This window comes from Caretta caretta, chromosome 2 (genome assembly GCF_965140235.1).
Source record: "Caretta caretta isolate rCarCar2 chromosome 2, rCarCar1.hap1, whole genome shotgun sequence".
Taxonomy (NCBI): Eukaryota; Metazoa; Chordata; order Testudines; family Cheloniidae; genus Caretta; species Caretta caretta.
In genome coordinates, this window is record NC_134207.1 from 91,625,317 (window position 1) to 91,649,013 (window position 23,697).

The 23,697-nt window shown below is 42.4% G+C and overlaps 1 protein-coding gene across 1 annotated transcript in view; it reads right to left on the minus strand.

Annotated features, from left to right (window-relative positions):
* Positions 1-3,847: 3,847 nt before the first annotated feature.
* AFG3L2 (AFG3 like matrix AAA peptidase subunit 2) overlaps positions 3,848-23,697 on the minus strand; it is a 47,223-nt gene continuing 27,373 nt past the window's right edge. Inside the window, exons 10-17 of the mRNA XM_048840206.2 lie at positions 22,173-22,326; positions 20,826-20,933; positions 20,527-20,652; positions 19,289-19,399; positions 18,522-18,637; positions 10,367-10,567; positions 8,728-8,922; positions 3,848-7,033 (exon numbers count right to left, since the gene is read on the minus strand). Of these exons, the coding sequence (XP_048696163.1) occupies positions 6,791-7,033; positions 8,728-8,922; positions 10,367-10,567; positions 18,522-18,637; positions 19,289-19,399; positions 20,527-20,652; positions 20,826-20,933; positions 22,173-22,326 (1,254 nt within the window). The 3' untranslated portion in view covers positions 3,848-6,790. The remainder of the gene's footprint in view (positions 7,034-8,727; positions 8,923-10,366; positions 10,568-18,521; positions 18,638-19,288; positions 19,400-20,526; positions 20,653-20,825; positions 20,934-22,172; positions 22,327-23,697) is intronic.

Sequence of the window (23,697 nt, forward strand, 5' to 3'; positions counted from 1 at the left end):
AGAAAGTGCCAACTGTATAGCTGGCTATACTCTTTGAAATGATCAATTATGCAAAAGGAAATTAACATTACATAGCAGATCACAAATTGAGTATACTATCTTGTATATTGAAGAATATGGTTTTAACGCTATATTGAGTGTTAACTAAGAATTACTTAAAATTCTAAACATGCTAATGAGGACTTAACACCTAATATTATACAAAACAAAGAGGGGACTCACAGACAAATAAGTTTACTAACACTGTGGATGTGATGGCTGTTAGGTTAAAGGAAGAGTGGACAAACTTTCTGTGCTCTACTGCCAGAGAAGAAGAGGAGCATGCTACTGTACTAACTTGTACGATCTACAGCTACTAGTCTCTCTCTGATGTAACTAAGAGCTCCAGCATAGCTTTTTCTAGCTCACACTATGTAAGAGCAAGTTTAAAGTGTGCTGAGATATCACAATAGGTACCTTAAATAGCTGGCATGGGAATCTCCCAACAGCCTGCTATCTTAGTTATAGGACATGCAATTGCTTGTGTATTGCAATACAGATTAAATTAAGGATGGAGCATCAGCCACAGTTGACTCCATTTAAAAACAAATGGCCAGGGACAATTCTTCAAATAAGCCATAAACCTGAGGGATGCCAGAGGTTTGTGCGCTCATCTGGTGAACATTAGGCAATTCTATATTGCTGTCTTTATGGGCACACTGAATTAACTTCTGGAGTATCAATTCTGAACCTTTAGAGCACCATCGAGTCCTGCAATCCTACACCATCACCTAATTCACTCTCTCTCAACATGCACTTCTATCTGTAGTTGTCTCTTGGGGATGAAGAACCTCTACTGTGTACTGAGAAGCGTTCCGTTGAGAACATCTCCAGCTCTCTTTTCCTGAAGGAGGGAAAACCTGGACATCTTCCCTCTTTCTCCCCGAGCCACTTCTCAGTGGGAAAGGGCACGGGACCAATTTGGGTGGAGACAGTCAAGGAACCATGCATGGGAGTGCATCTATTCCTCTCTCCAAATCACTGCTCCACTTTCAGAATTAAAATTGAGATGTTTCATAACGGGTTTGAACAGAGGTGCTGCTAATAGTACCACTGTTTCTTTTATTGTATTCTCCCAGTCCCTTCATTTGATTTTCTACCTTTACCTGCAAGCCTGGCAGTTTTTATTTTGAAACCTACCCTGCTCTGAGTCCTATCTTGTTTCTGCTTCTCCTCTTTAGTCTTTATATCCTCCACCTGAGTTTTCTGTTGGTCCGTTTTCTCCTCTCTCATTTTCAGTCTATTTCCCCTTTCACCTTCCTTCCCTGGTTCTCCCCTCACCACGTCTGCTAAACTCATTTATTCTATTGTCTCCCCTGTCCTTAAACAGCTTCCTAATGTCTCTACATGCCCAGCCACAATGTTGTACTTACTTTAGAGGTAGGCATGGGTGGCGTGTGGCTCCAGCATTTGGGGAGACTGGTTGTGAGGGCTTGGCCCTCCCAGCCGCTGCTCACCATTGCACCTCTTCTGTGCCGCGGAGGAGCCATGTGACCGGTGGTGGTGGGGCCTTTGTGGAGGTGGGGTGGAGGAGAGGAGCAACTTGGTGAGCAGTGGGGGCCTTGGGGGTGGGGGGGTTGAAGGAAAGGAATGATGCAAGGGGTGGTGTGGGAGTGGAGAGGAACAAGTGGCAGGGGCCTTGGGGAAGGGGGTGGTGGTGGAGAAGGAGGAGAAGAGTGACAGCAAGTGGCGGGGGCCTCAATGGAGGGTGGAGGAGAGGAGCCATATGGCAGGTAGTGGGGACCTTGAGGAGGGGAAGGTGGAAGAGAGGAGGGACTCAGTGAGCGGGGGAGACCTCGCGAGAGGGAGGGTGGAGGAGAGGAGCGACTCAGTGAGTGGTGGGGGCCTCAGGGAAGGGGCAGAATGAAGGCAGGCCTGGGGGAAGGAGCAGCACAGCCTATTATACCCATCTCCCAAATACGTAGGGGATGCCATACCAAGAAATACCAGTAGGCTCATACCTTGAGCATCACAGTCAAAGTATATCTGCCTGGCAGCGTATCTGACTGTGTGAGGCAGAGGGATGGGGTTGGGCAAGACAGGGCAAGCAGGGCTAGGGTAGCAGTCTGAGAAGGGATGTTCTCAAGGAGGACATGCTGAGCCAGACTCCTGTAACTTCCTCTGGTTTAGCTGGCTTGGCTGCTAGCGTTTCCAAAAACCAAGACAAAACAGATAAAAACATAAGGCCCCGGGGATGGGGCTTCTCAGCTGGTCATGCTCTGAGCCACTGCAGGTCCTGGTTTTCTCTCACCCTTGAAATGCTCTCCTTTCTCCTGCTCTGTTTTGCCCCTCAAGTTAGTGATGTTTCATGTCCCCACCACAGCTTCTCACAATGAGGTGGGGTGGGATTTGGGCCAGGCCCTTCTCTGGTCCTCCTAGAACACAATGAGGCTGAGCAGTATTGAGGGGTCTATGCTTTCCCGCCCCATCCTCTTGAAACCATTCTCTTGCTTCACCTGCACTCAGCTAGCAGGGGAATGGGAGGAGAATGTCAGAGTCAGCTGGTCACCTTATCCCCAGAATCCCTACTGGAAAAGACACCAGCATTCTAACAGATTTTCAGACAGCTTGTGAAACTGTAGCTCTGTCCAGCCACAAGCACACCTATAGCTACTGCATCAGCCTGGACTGGAGTGGGTGGATTTAGAGTCCCCTCCTCCCACCTCACATTTAAAGCTCTGTGATTTTAAGTGTTTGTAAAGGGGCAGGTGCAGTAAGACAGGGTTGGTTTTGCTCATAATAACACAACAGTCAAACCAACAGTCCATCTATCCCCGTATCCTGTCTTCCAACAGCAACTAATGCCAAGTGCTTCTGAGGGAATGAACAGAAAAGAGCAATTTTTGAGTGATCCCTACTGTCATCCAGTTCCAGCATCTGGCAGTCAGGGGTGTAGGGCACCTAGAACATGGGGTTGCATCCCTTCCCAACCTGGGTAATAGCTATTGACGAACCTCTCCTCCAAGAACATATCTAATTCTTTTTTGAACCCAGTTATAGTTTTGGCCTTCACAACATCCCCTTGCAATGAGCTCCACAGGTTGACTGTGCATTGTAAGTACTTTTTCACACTTTTGTTTTAAAGCTGCTGCCTATTAAGTTTCTATGGTGACCTCTGGGTTCCTGTGTTATGTGAGGGTCAAATAATGTTCAGGTTTAATGTTTTCCGTTTTAGCTCCAGCTATCTCCAGTTGGGGCCACTCTATGCTACTTTAAGGTGCAACATATCCAGACTTATCCGAGTGACACAACAGCAATAAAACTAGGACCATGTGAAAAGCACCATGGCTGTAAAGTGGGACATGCAGCACTACATCCACTGCAGATTAATTTAAGTCCGTGCCCAGAGGAGCTTGCAATCTAAATAGGGAAGTCAATACAACATGCAGTTGGACAGCCAGAGAAAGGATATATGCTAAAAGAAAATTCTCTTAGTATTATGGATAGGTGACATCACTTTCACAGAGCCAGGATAGCGATTGCTGCAGGCTTGAAGAAGTGGAGAGAAATATATATATATATAATCATTAGAGACTACAAATTGGTGATTTCTAACAGTAATAGTTACTAACCAAGTTAAATAAAGGAGGGGGGAAAAAAGGCACCAATCCAAACAAAGTACAGTAACTCCTCGCTTAACATTGTAATGGTCCTGAAAAACAGGACTTTAAGTGAAACGATGTTAAGCGAATCCAATTTCCCCATAAGAATTAATGTAAATTGGGGGAGGTAGGTTCCAGGGAAATTTTCTTCACCAGACAAAAGACTATATTATATAGTGTACACACACACACACAGAGACACAAAATAAGTTTTAAACAATTTAATACTGTACACAGCAATGATGATTGTGAAGCTTGGCTAGCTCAAATGAGCTGCTCTTCCTACAAACAGTGGACAAAGCAGGCAGCTGCCAAACACTGTTATAAGGGAGAACTTCACAACTTTAAACGAGCGTGTTCTCTAATTGATCAGCAATGTAACAACAAAACATTAACCGGGACAACTAAGTGAGGAGTTACTGTATATGGAAAAAATTGCAATAGAGGATGCCCAAAGACAAAAGAAGTAAATCCTCCTCTCTCTCTCTCATTCCTCCCACACTGTGTCTTACTCTAAGTCAATTTAACAACTTTGTCACTGTAAGACTCTATTCATCCTGAAATGGGGTACACCAATTTTCCCTTTATTATTTAGTTTATTTGAAGTGTTCCCCCACCAACACATGGTTTATTTTGCATGCTACAATAAAAATGTATATTTTTTTTCTGAGGCAATTACTGAAGTATTTAAACCCCACACAACAGTTAGACATAGAAATAAATGTTTCCTAAAAAGCAATATTCTCACAACCTCCCTTGTTTCCAGCATGCATGTCTTTCTCCACCACCTTCCCCATTGTATTTCCTCCCCTCTAATTTCCTTCACTGAAGATTATCCTGGGAAATGCCATTACTTTTCTGAAGTGGTTGCTCAACACGGGACACCATCTTCTAATCCTCTTTTGACACCCAATTTTATCTTGCCCAAGAACAACTCCCACTGAGTTAGTTAGGTGTACAGGCTGTAGAACAGACCCTGAGATCTGCTGCTTACAGTGTCAGCAAAATAGTTTAAATACCTCTCATTTGGAGATCAGTTCTATGGCATATTATTTAACTCCGAAGAAAAAGCTCAATTTTTAGTACTAATCTTGAGTTTGGTATAATTTAAAACACATTCTCATTGTATGTTCCGCATTTAGAAGGGAGAGGGACATTTTCTTTTTAGTCCATATAATTTGGTTGCTGATGACACAAGAGAGAGAGCTGCTTCTCCCTGCAGATATAAATTTTATTTTTAAGGGAATTTAGTTCTTATAACCAGCACTGATTGATAGCAAAAGATACTGAATCCTTTTCTTAGCCACATACAATACAGTACAGGCTCTTCCCATATCCCATCTGCCAATTAGCTTTTCCCCAAATGTGGAGAACTCTCCAGAATACAGTCAAGAGACGAGATCATAGTTATTTATAAACTTTTGAGTCTTCAGCATTCATGAGGTTGTCAACAAATGTATAAAGCATTGCCAATTAGCAGAAGTCCAAACAGTCAGAGAACAATATTTTATCATGGTCAGCCTGGCCCAGTTTGTAAATGCCAATTTAAAAGACTTCACATTATGAGGGGAGGGGCAGAAAAGTTACAGGAGATAGCTCTTTTACCTACAGCTCTCTAAGGATCTACACTCTTGTATGCAAGCCACTCATTACCAACCTAGACTTCTTCTCAGAGACTATTACTGGTTTTCTTTTCTATTGCCATACTACCTTTTCATCAGAATGTATTGCTGGAACCAATTAAATGGTCATTCACTAAAACATGAAGTTTCAGTCACAAGAAAAGAAAATATTAATGGATCACTTGACCATCACAAAGAAGACCAGTGGTTCAATTTTCCTCATCTTCCTCCTCCTAAAGAGACAGAAGATAATCTAGATGGAATCATTTCTCTTTTCAATGATGGAGCCTGACAATGAACTTTTCCAAAAATAAGAATTGCTTAACTGATGCAACCCGTAATCTAGAGAACGGACTACGTCTACTGTGTTAAACTGTGTGCAGAATCTGTGCAGAGAACTATTGCCTAATTGAAGTTAGAAAAACAACAAACTCAGGATTAAGTAGATTGGACACCAGCGTTCAGATATGATATATTAACTATTCCATCTACACCAGCCCTCTACAAACTTTCAAGTGCTTGCACAAAGACAGAAGTAGACGGTTACTAGACTTTTTACATTTACAAGGAATAATCCTGGTGTATAAACTCAGGAAAAGCTTACACTCATGTCAGTAGGAGTTTGCTCAAATAAAGACCTGAGTTGGGCCAAAAATGTTTCATAAGAAATCAACCTAAAATAAATGGCAAGACAGTGTATTCAGAAAAGTACAATGTTCTGATTTTAATGACTTTCAAAGAAATCTTATTTACACAATGAACAAAGTGCATTCACATATTCAATATCTTACAGCTCCCTGTAGAAAAAAACCCACATTATATTAAAACTGCAGAAGTTTAATTTAGTTTTACACTTTAAGACACTGAACCATGACCATAACTGTAAAGCTATTCAATGGGTCTCCAATTTCATGGTAAATGTACATGGCCGTTCCCTGTGAACAAATTGGTTGGGGGGGTGAGGGGGGGGGAGACTAAAATTAAATAGCAAGAGGGTGAAAAAAAGCTGATGCATTGCAGAAACGTCGAGTGTTTTCGTAAGCTGATTAGACCCTTGGCTAAGCATATAAAAATATGTTTCCCCACACATATAGATGTTGAAGTGATTCACATTTGGGTAGATGCCACATATACAGACTTTCTAGATCAATATTATGGAACCTTAATTTGCATCACCTTAAATAAATTTAGAAATGGACCTTGCCACAGAATTTGGACTTGGATCCAAACCATTCCGAAGTTTGAGGGGGGTTCAGTTCTCGAGTTCCAGTGCAGGCCAATCTCTAATTGACATCTCCCTTAGCTGACAGCTCAGAAGCGATCATCTTTTACCTATAAAGTAATGACAGCTTAAGACGGATCTGAGTATTCTTATCCCTGTGTCAACCCTTGCTCTTCGTTTACCATCACTAAAGATTTGTTTGAATATGCAGATGGTTCTTAAATCAAACTATTGAAGTGTTTTCCAGTCGTTTCACAATGCAAATAAAAATATTGTGCAATTTTATACCACAGCATACTTCAAAACTAAAATGGCATCCCTCCTGTTATCTGCTTGGCAATCTGTTCATCTGTGGTCTCCTCCTCCTCTTTTTCACGATCTTTGTTCCAATCTTTAAGGCCTTCTGGGAGTGAAGTATCTTCATCTAGACTGCCTGTGCCTTCAACAAATTCTTCGTAAGTAGATTTTTCTGCAAATGGTCTTGGGCCAAGTAGTTCAACCATATCACTTTTATCTAGTACCTCCTTCTCCAACAGTCGTAAAGCAACCTGAAAATAGCAACAAATGACATTACACAAACAGGTACAAGATGTATTTGCTTTCTCACGTGAAAGAGGGAGAGCACTTAGAGAGGCAGCCTGTGCTTCAAAATTCTATGCTGGTACATTTTAGGAGGAGAGTTGGGATTCTCAACAAGGTTCACTTCATGCTGCAAGAGCTTCAATGTGCGTAAAAGTAGTTGAGAGTTTTGCACTTTAAAAACTCTGATTATCAGGTGCAGTGCCTTGAATACCACTTTTCAGAGTAACAGCCGTGTTAGTCTGTATTCGCAAAAAGAAAAGGAGTACTTGTGGCACCTTAGAGACTAACCAATTTATTTGAGCATGAGCAATACCACTGTTGCTCACGGATGGCTGATTCAGCATAATGCTGCTGCTGCTCGAGGGCTCTGGAGAATGTTACAGGGATTTAATAATGGATAGAAGGCCAGTTTCTTAGTTGCTCCTGTATCTTTGCCCCCCAGACTATTACAAGGTACAATGGGTCTAAGGTTGACTGTTATGTTCAGAGTATTGTCCAAGCTACAAAACAAAGCTATTACTGGCTAAGTTTCACTCTGCAGAATATAGCATGTACAGTATCAAGAAAAGAGTAGTATAAGACTGTAGGTTGCAGGCTTCTTGGGCAAGTGATGTCTTGTATAGCATTCAATGCTTAAGTAACGGAAGCGTAAGCTATGACAAGGACAACAGCAGAAGAATACTACATTTCTTTGGACTGTACTTAAAAGAATATTTCATCATAGAAAGATGAAACATTATGAAATAGGGAGGGAGAGACTGAGAAGAGGGATTAAATGTTAACAAGGAAAACAAGAAAGCTTACAATGGTTTAATAAACAGGAAATAGAGAAGTGTGATTGACAGACACTTGGCTCCTGTATCCTCATTGGCCATTACACTTCAGATAAAGTTTTGCCAAACTTTATAACTGTCCCTTTTGATGATGAGGCACTACTGCACATTCTGTCTTTCTTAGGGTGGTAGTCAGCTTTACCACTCTGACAGAAACCCATACAAGTTGTTGTCTTCTTGCAGAGAAGTCTGTCAGATAATGCACATCCAAGAAAACGGTATTGTCCTTGAAAGATCAGTCTCCCTGGATCAGAGGTAAAGCTTATGGAGGAGGGGAACCTGAACTGAAGTGGGATCCCCAAGATGCACTATTACCAATCTGTAAGCAGAGGGTCCCGTTATCTAAAATGTAAAAACATTTCAGAGGGAGGAGAAAAAGAGGAAAGAATTTAACACATTCATCTCCCATAAGATTAAAGTGAAGTTTTACACCATACTCTTCCAGATACCTAGTGTCTCCAGAACCTTGATGTTTAATTTGACAGTTTTATTGTTTCCTCTCTCCACCAGCTGTAGGATTTGCAGAAGAGTAATTCTGTCTTTGACTTTGCAAGAAAACTTGCTAACAGAACAATCCTAAGTACAGCTATGAAGATACTGGAATAATAGTTCACAATATACTTCTTATAAATCTTGTGGCATATTGGCAAGTACTCAACTTATTACAAGACATTTAAATGCTTTATATTGTTGAAGAATGTATTGGTCCAATACTCAACATTGTTATGTGAATATTTATGCATATTAATCTATGTATTCAGCTCATTCTGACCATTTTAGCTAGTAAACTTGACATTGGTGATAAGAGATTTTATTATAAAGCCTACCTTCTCCACATCTGCCTTCTTCTCCATCAAGAGAGTTACTGTCCTTTCATATGCACTGTTAATAAGATTTCGTACTTCTTCATCAATCAGTCTTGCAGTTGCCTCGCTGTAAGGTTTCTCCAATACCATGTCCCCTTGACGAGGGAGATCAAAGGAAATCTGCCCTACCTTTTCATTCATGCCAAACTGAACAATCTGAAAGATGAACAGTGCAATAAGTGGAAGACTTAGATTTTGAATTTATTAGTGTAATATTGGAAAATGGAGCATCAAGCAAAAGTAACCTATTTATAAGATGAATTAAAATATATATTTATGAGAATGAGAAAATAGTTTTTCTACAAAACACATAACACTAGTGTTAATTCCCTCTTTTGTAAATCACTAACAGATTCCTTCAAATAGGAGATTCATAGTTATTTATCTTTGACATATTTCGAAAAGATCTGTAAACAGCCAAGATGCATAATGCCATTTAAATACTCACGATGCTTGAATGTTTCTGAGTTACAAAAGTATCATTGTATGCAGTGCTGTAGCCATGTCGGTCCCCAGATATTAGAGGGACAAGGTGAGTGAGGTGATATCTTTTATTGGACCAACTTCTGATGCTGAGAGAAACAACCTTTCGAGCTACCCACAACTATTCTTCAGGTCTGTGTAGCTCGAAAGGTTGTTTCTCTCATCAACAGAAGTTGGTCCAATAAAAGTTATTACCTCACCCATGTCTCAAAGTATGGTAATTCTGTTCTTTTCAAAAGTTTTCCACAAAGTATTTAAAAATTTTAAACAGAACATAATTACAGTTAGTGTGTTGAGTCAAGAGTACATTTGAAATTCAGTTCAAGACACTCAGAAGGTAAAAGTATCACCATCCTGTAAATGTACCCTGGAATAGTAGGAAATATCTTCCTGACCCCATATACTGATTAACTAACTTCCGCACAGACCTCCGTGCATATAACAAAATTTATTCCGCACATGGATGGAAAAAATTAGAGGAAACATTGCTAATGACCTCACTCAGTTGCGTCTTTACATTAATAACACCACAAATCACCATTGAGAAGTCTTGTTTATGTTAAACACTGGAATATAGCCTTCTTTTCATCCTTAGATTTACAGCATGTGGTGCATTAAACATACGGTTTCCAGCTATTAACTACATACCCATGGATTCAATCTAGTTGAGCAATCTGGACTCTAAGCTATATAATTACAAGAATGTGTCCACAAAACCAAACTTGTAAACTAAAATATTAAAGCCATTTTCTAAGTGCAAAATTTCTTCACACATTTGAGTTTAGCCATGTCACATACACATTCCTGCAGAGCAATCAGCTTTGATTTGATCTCTATGCCATTAAACCATGTGTATGATGCAATGATCACAACCCAGCCATGGATTATTGCTATGGGCAAAAACAGAATACAGATGCTGAAGACAAAGTGCCAATATCATGCAACAAATGCATACTGCATGACAATATAACCTTGCTCAATAAAATATGGTCTAAATTCTGCAACTCAAAAACCTAGCCAGCCAGCCAGCCATAGTGTGCTCTTCTTCAAAGATATTTTGTATTAAAAACAGTTTAGTGGGAAACAGACAATAAAATTTCCTACTTGAAGTACAAACCTGAGCATATGCACTCTGAGTCACCTTCTTCAAGTCATCTTGGGCTCCTGTTGTAATTCTTCCAAAGAAGATTTGTTCTGACACACGTCCTCCCAGTGTCATGCACATTCTGTCAAGTAACTGCTCTTTGGTGTAAAGGTATTGTTCTCTGGGTAAATACTGGGCATAACCCAATCCTTTGCCACGTGGGATAATAGATACCTTGGTTCAAGAAAAAAAGAAAGCTAGTTACCTTTTCCGTAACTGGTGTTCAAGATGCGTTGCTCGCGTCCATTCCATATTAGTTGTGTGTGTTCACCACATGCACCTGTGCCATAAGTTTTTCCCTTTGCAGTATCGGTAGGGGACTGGCTCTGGCGTCCTCTGGAGTGGCACCCCCACGGCACTGGAAAAGGGGTGCCACCAGCTCTCCCCACCCTCAGTTCCTTCTTGCTGGAAACTCCAACAGTGGGGAAGGAGGGCGGGCTGTGGAATGGACACAAGCAACACAGCTCGTAGAACAGGTAACTGTCTTTTCCTCTTCGAGTGCTTGCTCATGTCCATTCCATATTAGGTGACTCCAAAGCAGTACCATTGGAGGCGGGTAGGAGTTCACGGATGTGTAGATTGCAACACATCTCTGCCGAATTCAGCATCACAGAAGCATAGAATATCAGGGTTGGAAGGGACCTCAGGAGGTCATCTAGTCCAACCCCCTGCTCAAAGCAGGGCCAATCCCCAACTAAAGCATCCCAGCCAGGGCTTTGTCAAGCCTGTCCTTAAAAACCTCTAAGAAAAGAGATTCTACCACCTCCCTAGGTAACGCATTCTAGTGCTTCACCACCCTCCTAGTGAAAAAGTTTTTCCTAATATCCAACCTAAACCTCCCCTACTGCAACTTGAGACCATTACTCCTTGTTCTGTCATCTAGACAGAGAACAGTCTAGATCCATCCTTTTTGTACCCCCTTTCAGGTAGTTGAAAGCAGCTATCAAATCCCCCCTCAATCTTCTCTTCTGCAGACTAAATAATCCCAGTTCCCTCACCCTCTCCTCATAAGTTATGTGCTCCAGCCCCCTAATCATTTTTGTTGCCCTCCGCTGGACTCTTTCCAATTTTTCCACATCCCTCTTGAAGTGTCCAAAACTAGACACAGCACTCCAGATGAGGCCTCACCAATGCTAAACAGAGGGGAACGATCACGTCCCTCGATCTGCTGGCAATGCTCCTACTTATACAGCCCAAAATGCCGTTAACAGTGTGCCGTTGTTGCCAAGAAGACTGACTCATATCCAACTTCTCGTCCACTGTAACCCCTTTTCTGCAGAACTGCTGCCTAGCTACTCGGTCCTTAGTCTGCAGCAGTGCATGGAATTCTTCCATCCTAAGTGAAGGACTCTTCACTTGTCCTTGTTGAACTTCATCACATTTCTTTTGGCCCAATCCTCTAATTTGTTTAACTTGCTAAGGGTGCAATCCACGCCATCCTCCACAACGTTAATGAAGATATTGAGCAAAACCAGGTCTTCCCTGGCCTGCTGAGCGATGGCATAATTAGCAGTAAATGCGTGGACAGAAGACCATGTTGCAGCTCTACAGATGTCCTGGATAGGGATGTGCGCCAGGAAGGCCACCAAAGATGTCTGTGCTCTCACTGGGTGGGGTCTGATAATTGTTGGCAGCAGAACCCCCGCCAGGTCGTAACAGGTCCTTATACATGAGGTGATCCAATTGGAAATCCTCTACAAGGACACCAGAAGGCCCTTCATCCTGTCTGCTGTAGCAATGAAGAGTTGGGTTGATTTACGGAAAGGCTTGGTACGCTTTAAGTAAAATGTCAAGGCCCTCAGACATCTTCACGCCCTGGATATCCACTCCTCACTGGTCTTGTGCAGTTTGGGACAGAATACCTGAAGGAAGATGTCCTGGTTCATATGGAAGGTGGAGACCACCTTCGGCAGGAAGGAATGGTGGGGCCGCAAATGAACCTTATCTTTGTAGAAGACCGTGTATGGAGGCTCTGAGGTCAAGACTTTAACATCATGGAAGGTCACTGACAGGTGGGAAAAGGAGCAGGAACCCAGCGGCTCAAAGGGCAGGACAGTGAGCCTAGAGAGGACCAAGTTAAGATCCTACTGTGGAATGGGAGCCTGTACCTGCAAGAAGAGTCTCTCAAGCCCTCTCAGGAATCTGACTGTCATGTTATGGGAAAACACTGTCCTTGGATCGGTGGGTGAAAAGCAGAGATGGCCGCGAGATGCACTCTAATGGAAGAGTGTGGCAGGCTCTAGTTTCTCAAATGGAGCAGGTAGTCTAGGACAGCCTGTATATAGGAACATGAGGGAGAGGTGCCCCGTTCGGATGCCCAGCGGGAAAACCTCATCTGCTTGGCCAGGTAAGTCAGCCTAGTTGAGGGCTTCCTACTTTCCAGGAGGACCTGTTGGACCCCTTCCAAACAGGTCCGCTCCTCTGGGTTCAGCCACGCAGCATCCACACCAAGGTGGAGGGACCCGAGGTTGGGGTGTAATAGCCAACCATGGTCCTGTGACAGCAAGTTTGGTCCGTTGGGCAGGACTCCGAGAGGGGCTGCAGTCCGGTTCATGAGCATGCCAAACCAGTGCTGGCAAGGCCACGCCAATCACGATAACCTGCACCACGTCTCTCAATCTTTGCCAGGGTCCTGTCGATGAGCAGAATCGGAGGGAACAAGTACATCAGGCTCTCTGACCGCGATAGGAGGAAGGCATCGGAGAGGGAGCCCTTGCTTAGACCTTGCCGAGAACAAAACCGGTGACATTTCCTGATCTGTCTGGTAGCGAACAAGTTCACTTGGGGAGTTCCTCACCTTTGGAAGATCATGCAGGTTACCTCTGGATGGAGTGACCACTAGTGGCAAGAGGAAAAGCGCCTGCTGAGCTGGTCTGCCAGCATATTCCTGATGCTGGAAGGTGACAAGCTTCCAGGTGGATTTTGTGGCTGATGCAGAAGACCCAGAGACAGAGTGCCTCCTGACAGAGCTGACGATTGCGCTCCCCCTTGCCTATTGACGTAGAACATTGAGGCTGTGTTGCCCGTCAGGACTTGTATCACCTTGCCCAACAGGTGGGGCAGGAAGACTGCATGCCAGCCGGACTGCTTGGAGCTCTTTGACATTTATGTGTAATTGTGCCTCCTGCGGGGACCACATCCTGAATCTGGAGGACACTGAGATGTGCACCCCAGCCAAGGTCTGAGGCGTCCGACATCAACTCGATGGAGTGAGGAGGGTTGTCGAATGGAAGCCCCTCCAGGACTGTCGGTCCACCATCGCAGCGAGGTAAGTATCACCTGGGGAATGGTAATGATCTTCTCCAGGGGGTCTCGGGACTGGGAATAGACTGTCCCCAGCCATTGTTGCAAGCCGCATCCGGAGCCTGGCATGGTGGACCACTTAAGTGTATGCTGCCTTGTGGCCCAGCAGGCACAGACTGCTGTAGTCAGTGGGAATGTGGAGATTCTGTGATGAAGTTCGTCAATGTCTGGAACCTTTTCTGCGGCAGGAACGCTCTGGCGCAAGTCGAGTCGAGGACCGCTCCAATTAACTCTATCCTCTGCATTGGCACTAACGTTGACTTTTTGTCATTTACCAGTAGGCCCAGAGAGCGGCATTTGGCTTGAAGTACCACAACATCCCTTTGGACTGGAGACCTGGAGCTGCCCTTGATGAGCCAGTTGTTGAGGTACGGGTAGATCTAGATATCCCAGCGACTGAGGTAAGCCACTACCACAGATATGCACTTGGTAAACACCCTCGGTGCTGTCACCAGGCCAAACGGGAGGACTGCAAATTGGTAGTGGTGGGGCCCATCGTAAACTGGAGGAAGCGTTTGTGTTCTTGAGAGATCGCTACGTGGAAACAAGCATCCTTCAACTCGAGGGCAGCATACCAGTCTCCCGGATACAGGAAGCGGATAATAGAAGCCAGAGAGACCATGTGGAACTTCAGCTTCCTTAGGTACTTGTTGAAGTCTCGCAGGTCCAAGGTGGGCTGTAGACCACCCTTGGCCTTTGGGTTTAAAAAGTACTGGGAATAGAACCCCTTGTTCCTGTACTTCTTCCACCACACCCAGCTGTAGCAACCCCTTTACCCCCTGTGCTAGGAGACTCTCGTGAGAGGGGTCCCTGAAGAGGGACAGGGAAGATGGGTGGGAAGGGGTGGTAGAAAGGAACTGGTGGGTATAACCCTTTTCCACAGTGCTGAGGACCCAGCAGTCTGAAGTTATAGCGGTCCAAGCAGAGAGGAAAAGGGAAAGATGGTTGGAGAATATTGGGAAGGATGGATCCAGGGAACAGTCTGGTAGGTCACCCTCCACCGAGCCTGCCTCTCTAGTTCTGAGGCATGACGGCTTTGGGTGGGCGAGCAATGGTGGGACATCCCCTTGATAGGCAACAGAGCCGCTGAGGCAGGGACACACGCATAGGTCCCAATGCGGGTTTTCCCCGAGACCGGGGTATCGCTGCAGCCGGTGTGGGTGGCACCAGGAATGTCAGGCTTTCCTGAGCTGCTTGAAGGGCTTTGGGTGTCAACGGCACCAGAAACTGGCTGGGGCCTGCACCGCTATCCGGAGTCGCAAGTAAAGTATGGGATGGGCTGCACTGCTTTACCTGAGCTGGGGACTGAGTTCCCAACGGGGGTGTTGAGCTGCCCGGCACGGGTTGTGGCTCACGCCCAACCCTCTCCTTTCCCTTAAAGGAGGTAGGAGATCTTCTCCTCAGTTTTTTTTTGGCTTCTTGACCGCAGCTGTGGAGGAGGACCCGTGCCGTCTCATGGATAGTGCCGGCAGAGCAATGCACACGGAAGCTGCAGTGCTTGGTGTGGAGTCGGACCGCTGTTCCAGTGCCGGAGCGAGTGCCGACTCCATTAGAAGCACTTTCAGATGGATATCGTGCTCCTTCTTTGTCCTAGGCTTAAGGGACTTGCAGATATGGCACTTGTCACTTATGTGCCCTTCGCCTAAGCACCTCAGGCAACTGGTACATGGATCACTGATGGGCATAGGCTGTTTGCAACAATCGCAGGGCTTAAAGCCTGGGGACCGGGGCATGCCCCATTCCCCGGCTGAGTCCCGTTTGGAACTAAAAGAGTTGAGAACTACTACTAAAAGTAACTAAGCCCTGGTCTACACTAGATGGGAGGGGAATCAATCTAAGTTACGCAACTTCAGCTACGTGAATAACATAGCTGAAGTCGACGTACTTAGATCAACTTACCGTGGTGTCTTCACAGTGATGAGTCGACTGCTGCTGCTCCTGCTTCGACTCTGCCTGCGCCTCTCGCAGTGCTGGAGTACAGAAGTCAACAGGAGAGGGCTCAGGGGGTCAATTTATCGCATCTAGACTAGATGCAATAAATCGATCCCCGCTGGATCTATCGCTGCCTGCCAATCCGGTGGGTAATGAAGACATACCCTAAGAAACTACTAACTATATACAACTATATTACAGGTTTTCAAAGTTTGCAAGAACAGAGAATGAAACAACGCTAGCTGAAGCAGCAGATGTTCCAGCACTGTCACTGGTGACAAGAAGGAACTGAGGGTGTAGGGAGCCGGCAGCGCCCCTTATACCGTGCTGTGTGGGCACCAGAGCCGGTCCCCTATGGATACTAAGGGAAAAGCTTCCGGCACCAGTCCATGTGGCGAGCACACACCCCTAATATGGAATGGACATGAGCAAGCACTCTAAGAACATCACACCCTTCAAATTTAATGGTAAGCTTAGAATTTCTGACAGGATAGGACTTTAGACATACCCTTCAAACTACGAAATAGGCTTAGGATGTGGATGATCCTAACCAGGGATATCAACAGCTAAGGGAAGTACCTGGAAAATATATTATTATTATACCTGGATACAGCTATTACAACGTGTCCTAATATTTTATTCAGACAAAGAAGATTCAAAGATACTTAATTCAAGTAAATATGATTTGGTGATAGTAAGGAACTTTAAGCCCTTTTAGTATTAAGTGTCCTGTGACAGGGTGTACAGAACTCTTGACATCCTTTTTCCATTTATTGGCAAGGAGGGTGTCCATGTTTAATAGCCTTCTGCATAAGTTGTAGGAGTTTGGGAAGCCTGCAGTTGGAGACGAATGGATAATTTTAAAAACAGAAAATAACTAGTAGCACAATTACTGGATACCCAGATAGTTAGAACTGGAATCAGGAGATTGTATTCAGCCATCTGCTTGTCAAGCTTTGTGCATCTGAGTTTAAACTCAGATAATTAGAACAAACCCTGGATCAATGTTTTTAAAGCTGGATGCCCCCAGAGGATACCTATTCAATTGAATTTAACCTACACTATCGCTCTATGTAAACCAAACTATGGACTGGAGACATTAGAAATCCTAAAAGAAATTTAGAGTTCTGATACAGATCTAGTTCTTTATTCCCAAACTGTAAAATATCTCTATTTTACCTTTTAAAAATTAATATAAGCTTAAATATTTAACTCCTGAATTCTGATCCAAAAGAAAGAAAAATATGCTAGGTAGATTATACTGATGAAATGGCATAGTAACAAACAGTAAAAATATCAAAGCAGATAGGCACTGCAGAGGTGAGGTTTTCATTTTAGGGTCTCAAAGCCACACCTCCTGACCTCAGCTCCGTGATCTTTACCCTCTAGATCATCTCATGACGGTGGCATATAATATTTTAAAAGCTCAATGCCAAGGGCATTACTGCCTACCAGAGGTCATTTTTTCAAATCCTTTTCTCCTGCAAATTAAGACTCCAGCCTGTACACATTAAAATGTTTTTCCCACATATGCAGCAGCTTCAGCTACCCTGGACTGTGGCTTCAGTAGTCTATTCAAAGCAGAACTCTAGTAGCAGCCATCTTGAAACGTAACGCTTATCTAGATTGGCCTATTTATAATTGTGCAATATTTTTTATGAGAAAAGATTTAATTTCCAGTGCTGTTAATCTAGCACTTTTCATCAAATCTAAACAAACTGATACTTGGGATGCAATCTAGTCTGTACACAAAAAGCTGGAAGGTTTTGGATTACATTAACAAGAAGGTTAGAAGAGGTGAGAGAATGATCAACAGAATGGAAGGGCATAATGTAGTCATTACTGAGAATGCTAGAAGTAATAAAGATTTAGGATAATTTTTCAGCAAGGATGAACAAATCCAAAAAGGGCTCATTACCAATTATAATGTAGAAATGTTTTATCAATTCCTAAATTGTATTCTGAACTCATAAGGTACCTAGCTCAGTGGTTCTCAACCTGTTACATACTGAAACTCCTTGGCTCAGGTTGTCAAGGCAGAGCTCGGACCCTCCCCTCTCATTTAGTAATATGAGGACAGTGTGGTTGCAACCCCATTATACCTGGTCACAACCCCTCCCCCAGGCTGAGAACCAGCAGTCTTCTGACCCCTTCTCAGTGTTCCTCAAACCTAGAGGAAACCTCTCTAGGCACTGGATTGGAAATTAAATCTGAATTCCACACTGTCTTTGGCCTCTCTGCTAATACTGCCAACAAAGCTGCCAATTAGTGTGAACTGTTGTGGTGGTTTTTGTACTTCAACAACTTCACTGAGACTCATAAAGTTCATTTCTCATAAACTGCTGAATAGCTATCATATGGTAGCAAGTTCTGGTCACTATTGAATTGACCCAGATTTGAATCTGATCTAACCAAGGCAGGCCCTAAATCTCACAAACTATCTAGTTTCTAATCTTTTGTATTCTTTTGAAACAAAACCAGGAGGATGCTGGATTCATAAAGGACATTGGGAAATTCCAGTAGACAAGACAATTCTTAGTACTGTAGCATAGTAATATGGCATCAAGCTACTCAACAGAACATATTTATTTTGAGCCAGATAGGAGTCCCTTTCACTTTCCAAGAAGGCCCTTAATAGAAGACCCCATAAAAACTTATCAGAAATAGTTAAGAAAAAGCTAGCTGCAAAGGAGAACCAAGAAAGTAGCATCTTAGAACTCACATGGTCTTCCATGAAACTATGTTTTAATACCTGACAGGACAGCAACAAATACCATGTTTTTGTATTTTCTTCCCAAAACGAGGAATAAGAAAAAGTGAATTAGTAACCTTATACTTCTAATTTAGTGTCCCTTTTTCTAAACAAGGGATTTTTTTCCTTTTTCTATTTTACCTTTAAGAGTGGGTCAGCATGTTCCAGAAACCATCCTGCTATTGCATGGCCTGCCTCATGATACGCTACTGTCTTTTTCTCCTCGGGTTGCAGTACCTGCGTTTTCTTTTCCAAACCTTTACAAAGAACACATTAACTTACCAAAAGTTTCAGACACACCCTCTTCCACCAAAAACACTTTACATTCCATTTCCTATTGGCATCTCTTATGTATTGATAACATGCCTGTCACAACCATGTATGGAATATATTAAGTCAAGAGACCCGAAAAAGAGATGCAAGACTTTAAATTCCATATTCATCTTGAAGATAAAGAAATTAGTATTTTGCATGTTGTACTTTTATCAAAAAGGCTTCCTAATTTGGACATAATACTTCTTCAGTATATTCTGATGCACTATACTAAAACTTCCCTCTTTAAATCAAACACAATACCACTTTATTTTGAATGGCATCTTTCAAACTAAGTGGATCTCAAAATGCTTTTAAGTGATAAAGAGTTAGCTGTTCTTCCCCTCAGCTTAAGCAAATGAGAAAAGAAGTTTCCTGATGAGATTTGTAATGGAATGGAGAATTAGTGAGGCAGAGGAACATTTTAATATGTGATGCCAATTTTTAAAATCTTAAGATACAACATTAACCAGTTAGTGCAAAACTAAAGACTTATTCTTCAAAATATCTGAAATAGATCTAAACTACAGCATTTAAATAGAAACCTTCTGCTACACTTTTCCCTTGTTGACCAATGATCCATTCTATTCTCTCACCTCCTATTACTCGTTCAATCGCTTGCTCAAAGTGCTTTTGGTTTATGGCATCTGAAAGGTGTCTTGCAGCGATCAAAGCAGCTTCATTACAAACATTAGCTATGTCAGCACCTAAAAACCAAGGCAGAGGATATTCATCAGTGTCATTTCCAACTACTGATTTCTCTTAGCACTAACAGGATGACAACAGTCTGGTGCTTGGCTAAGTGACGGAAGCATCCCAATAAAACAAATGTCACAACAAAGCCTGAGAGAATGGTTGTAATTGCTAGAGAAAAATCTGTTTGTAACAGTGACTCAAATTAAGTAATGTTAAAGAACTAGAGCTCCAGTTAATATATTATGCTGTATAAATACATTCAGTAAGATTAATGGGCCTAATTCTTTAAATCAATTATTAAAAGGAATGTATTGTTTGTGAAGTACTCAATTGTAAGTCCTACATCCTAAAGTCTGCTATCTAGCCATAGACTAGGTACAGAATGGGTAGCAACAGTGAAGGCTTCCCCTATATGGACCCAGTGCATCTCAAACCTTGCTTTGGAATGATTTCTGGTAAGAACAAAACAGCAGCTCTGGCTTCAAGCCATTGAATCATTGGTATGTCTACAAAGACTCCATAGAATGACACCAACTGAGGACAACTATGGTGGTGGTATAGTGTTGTAGACAAATACAGCAACATAGAGACAGACAAAGTTTTATATAGACCACCACTGTCAGATGGCAACAACCTTTGGTCAATACAGACCTGGGCTGGATGAGAACAGAGATTAAAATTTCCATAACCCATTACTGGGAAGCATGTCTCACTATCTGAGAAAAAGTCATGACAACATTTGATTATAACAGCTTTCTGCTGGGGTAGAAAATAAAAATGCATTATAAAACACATTACAAAATAAAAAACATGGGCTTTTTCCCCAGTAACATTTAGAGTCAGAAAAGGAACATCAAAAGTAATGTATTTAAAAAAATAAATAAAAATAAATCAGTTTCAGTAGTAGTGAGAATGAGGTGCCTTTTGGTGAAGGGAGGAGGGAACTGCCATTTGGATCTGTCACAATGATGGAACAGAGGAAGAATTTCATACTGTACCTAAAAATTATTAGCCATTCAGAAAAGTAAAGATGTAGGAGGTTGGGGAAGGAAAGGAAACAGTATTTGCAGTCCCAATAGCTGGTACAGCTGATATAATGAGTATATTTAGAGCAAGTACAGCTTTAGAATTCACTTACCTGAAAACCCGGGAGTTAGTGATGCAAGTTTTCTTGCCAGGTTATCTTTATCTATGATGCTTTCTAGTTTCAGAGGCCTGAGGTGAACTTTGAAAATAGATGCTCTTCCCTTTATATCTGGAGGTCCTTTAAGGGTTTAAAAAGAAAGATTTTTACTTAATACATAATAAACATATGTCTTCCTATTAAAAAAGCAAACACTTAGGCATGGGAATAGTTCTGATGATTTGTGGGAATACTTATGTGCCCAAGTGATTGTAGGAACACACTCATATAGGCTAAGATGTAGATAATCTTACCAATGTAGATCTGTCTATCAAAGCGCCCTGGCCTCATTAGTGCAGGATCTAAGATATCTGGTCTATTGGTGCCTGCCAAAATGACTACATTTGTGGTAGTGTTAAATCCTGTCCAAAAAAATAAAGAACAATGAAGTGGGTAAACAATATTTAATACCATTGATTAACAAATAAAAAAAGATCTGATGCAGCAGAAAGTAGTTTAGACTGTCCACTTTACAGAATTACTGCATCTCTGTGAGCCAAAAAGACTCAGTGCATTAGAAAGAAGCACTTTTTAAAACTAACCACTATACCAGCGGTTCTCAAACTGGGTTCCACAGACTCTTGGGGGGGCCAAGAGGGTACTCCAGGGGGTCCGCAAGTCATGACCAGGGCCACCGGCCCCACTGATCAACTCCTCCCCCTCCCTCCCAGCACCTCCTGCATGCCACGGAACAGCTGTTCCACAGGGTGCAGGAGGCGCTGGGAGGGAGGGGGAGGAGCAGGGACAGGGCGCACTTGGGGAAGGGGGCAAAAAGAGGCAGGGAAGAGGAAGCGCAGGGATGGAGCGGGGGCAGGAAGAGGGGGGGCAGGGTGTGGCCTTGGGAGAAGGGCTGGAATGGGGGCAGGGCCTGGGGCTGAGCAAGGGTTGATCACCCCCTGGGGAAAATCAGAAGCTGGCTTGAGGGTCTGCAAAAAAATTTAAATCAAAGTGGGGGTTCTCAGGTTGCTAAAGTTTGAGAACCACTTCACTATACAGTAATCCACTCAAGCTCTAAGGTAGTGATACTGCAAATACCTTAGAAACTCATCAGGATACATGGTGGAAAATGTCTGGATTTTCACAAACTTGTAAAAAAAAAAAAAAGGGGGGGGGGAGGGGTTTGGGCAAGTCACTGTATTAAGATATAGTTTATCCTACATATTTGATAGTGAATATAGTGCTAATGAAATTGTGGGTTTAGTAACATTAGCTAGAGATGGACTAGTCTTGAGCAAAGACTTTTCCACACAAATCTGCCAAGGAAACACACCTCAAGTGCAGAATCTCTGCTCTTCTGTTTCCTGAACACTTTTAAGTTAAGACCTCAATGTGTGCCAAACCGAGTGCTCTTTCTTTAATTTAAATAAATGGGGAAAAGCACGTCATTATATTCATTTTACTTATAGTTAACCAGGATCTTAGCTAAGATTTATAGATGTAAACAGCTAATGCATTTTTTCATTTTCTCTTTCTTCTGCACCCACATCTATAAAAAATTTATAATTTTGTCCATGAACAATATTATCTCATTCCATTACAAAATAATCAAGATACAGCCGTGTCTTACTCTTAGAACCCACTATTAGAAACTAAGTAGTTACCATCCATTTCTACTAGAAGTTGGTTGAGTGTGTTTTCTTGTTCACTTTGCCCTCCAAAGTTTCCCCGTCCTCTCTTCCTTCCTACTGCATCTATTTCGTCAATGAAGAGAATGCAGGGGGCGTTTTTACGGGCCAGAGCAAATAAATCGCGGACCTTAAAAAGAGAAGGCAATACCTCAGTTATTTTCAATCATCTAGTCACAAACAGACCCGAGATCAGTATCACATCATTGGCTTTTAAGATTCCAGCTAATCTCACTGTTAAATGTTCAAAACAAGAGCCTCTAGCCCAAATGGCAAGGAATGGAAGTCTACAATGAAACCACAATACTGCAAGACTCAAAGGCAGTAATGCAAGAGCAAACTTGTCTTTTCATACATTCTTAGGTTGTAGAGATTGTTTTAGGAAAACGTACCAGACCACAGAGTTACATTTTTAAATAAAAAGAAAAACAGCTGACTGTTGTACTTGCATAATTAAAGTGCTGTTCTATCCGAAACAGTAACTTTAACAATTTCATTGTGGGGTCCCAATTAACCTCTCAATGGATTCCAAATCAAAATATGTTTGGTTTACAAGTTGGACAACTGTCCAACCCATACAGAACTCACTGTAGGATAAAGACTATTTTTCTAAAGTTCAGTCCTACAAACTCAGACTGGAATCACTCAATACTCTATCACTAATAAGTAATAAAGGTTCTATAAGACAAGTTATGTCACTAGTGATACATTTAACATGCCCATTGCCTTCACTGGGTTTGCACAAGTGTCCCAACTGGATCATAATAAAGAAGAGAACAGACTCCAAGTCAACAATAGCTAGCAACTCACTTTTTTTCCCACTCAAGTAAACAGATCTTACTCTGAATAACCACAAAATAGATATGTCGAGAAAAGTGACACCAATTTTACATAGTTCTATGTGGTGCAGCATTTCTCTACTGCAGGCAAGTTAAATATGGTATGAGTTTTTTGTAATTAATAAAAAACACAAAAAGTTTCACAATCCAAAAAAATCACAGGTACTAGATGTATTTAGGACTACCGTGTGATATGTTCTTAGTCAGCTTTAGTTTATCATCTGCAGGTACAAGACACCAATGTGTTCAAGAGAGACATTAGGGCCACGATCATACTTAACCTGTAGCCATTTTAAAATATCATACCTATATTTCAGTCCCATCCTATCTGCATTACATTGGCTAGGAATTGGCCTAGAAGTTAGCAAATATAATGTGAAGCCACAGGAATTTTTTTCCCAAAGGTTGAAAATAATTGGGTTAGAGTTATATAGGTCATTTAAGAAGAAGAGATGTGATACGAAATGTTGAATGTCTACCTTTTTCTGGGTTCCCTCACTTGCAAACACCTTACTCCTACCTCTACCTTTCAATAGATTTCTCTCTTGGAAAACCTGTATGCAAGCTATACTTGAAGTTATGGTTTAATTAAGCAAAGGTATTAACTACCATATCCAATTGTAAAAGTTGTAGCCAATGAGGCAGAATGTCAGGCTTTTGGA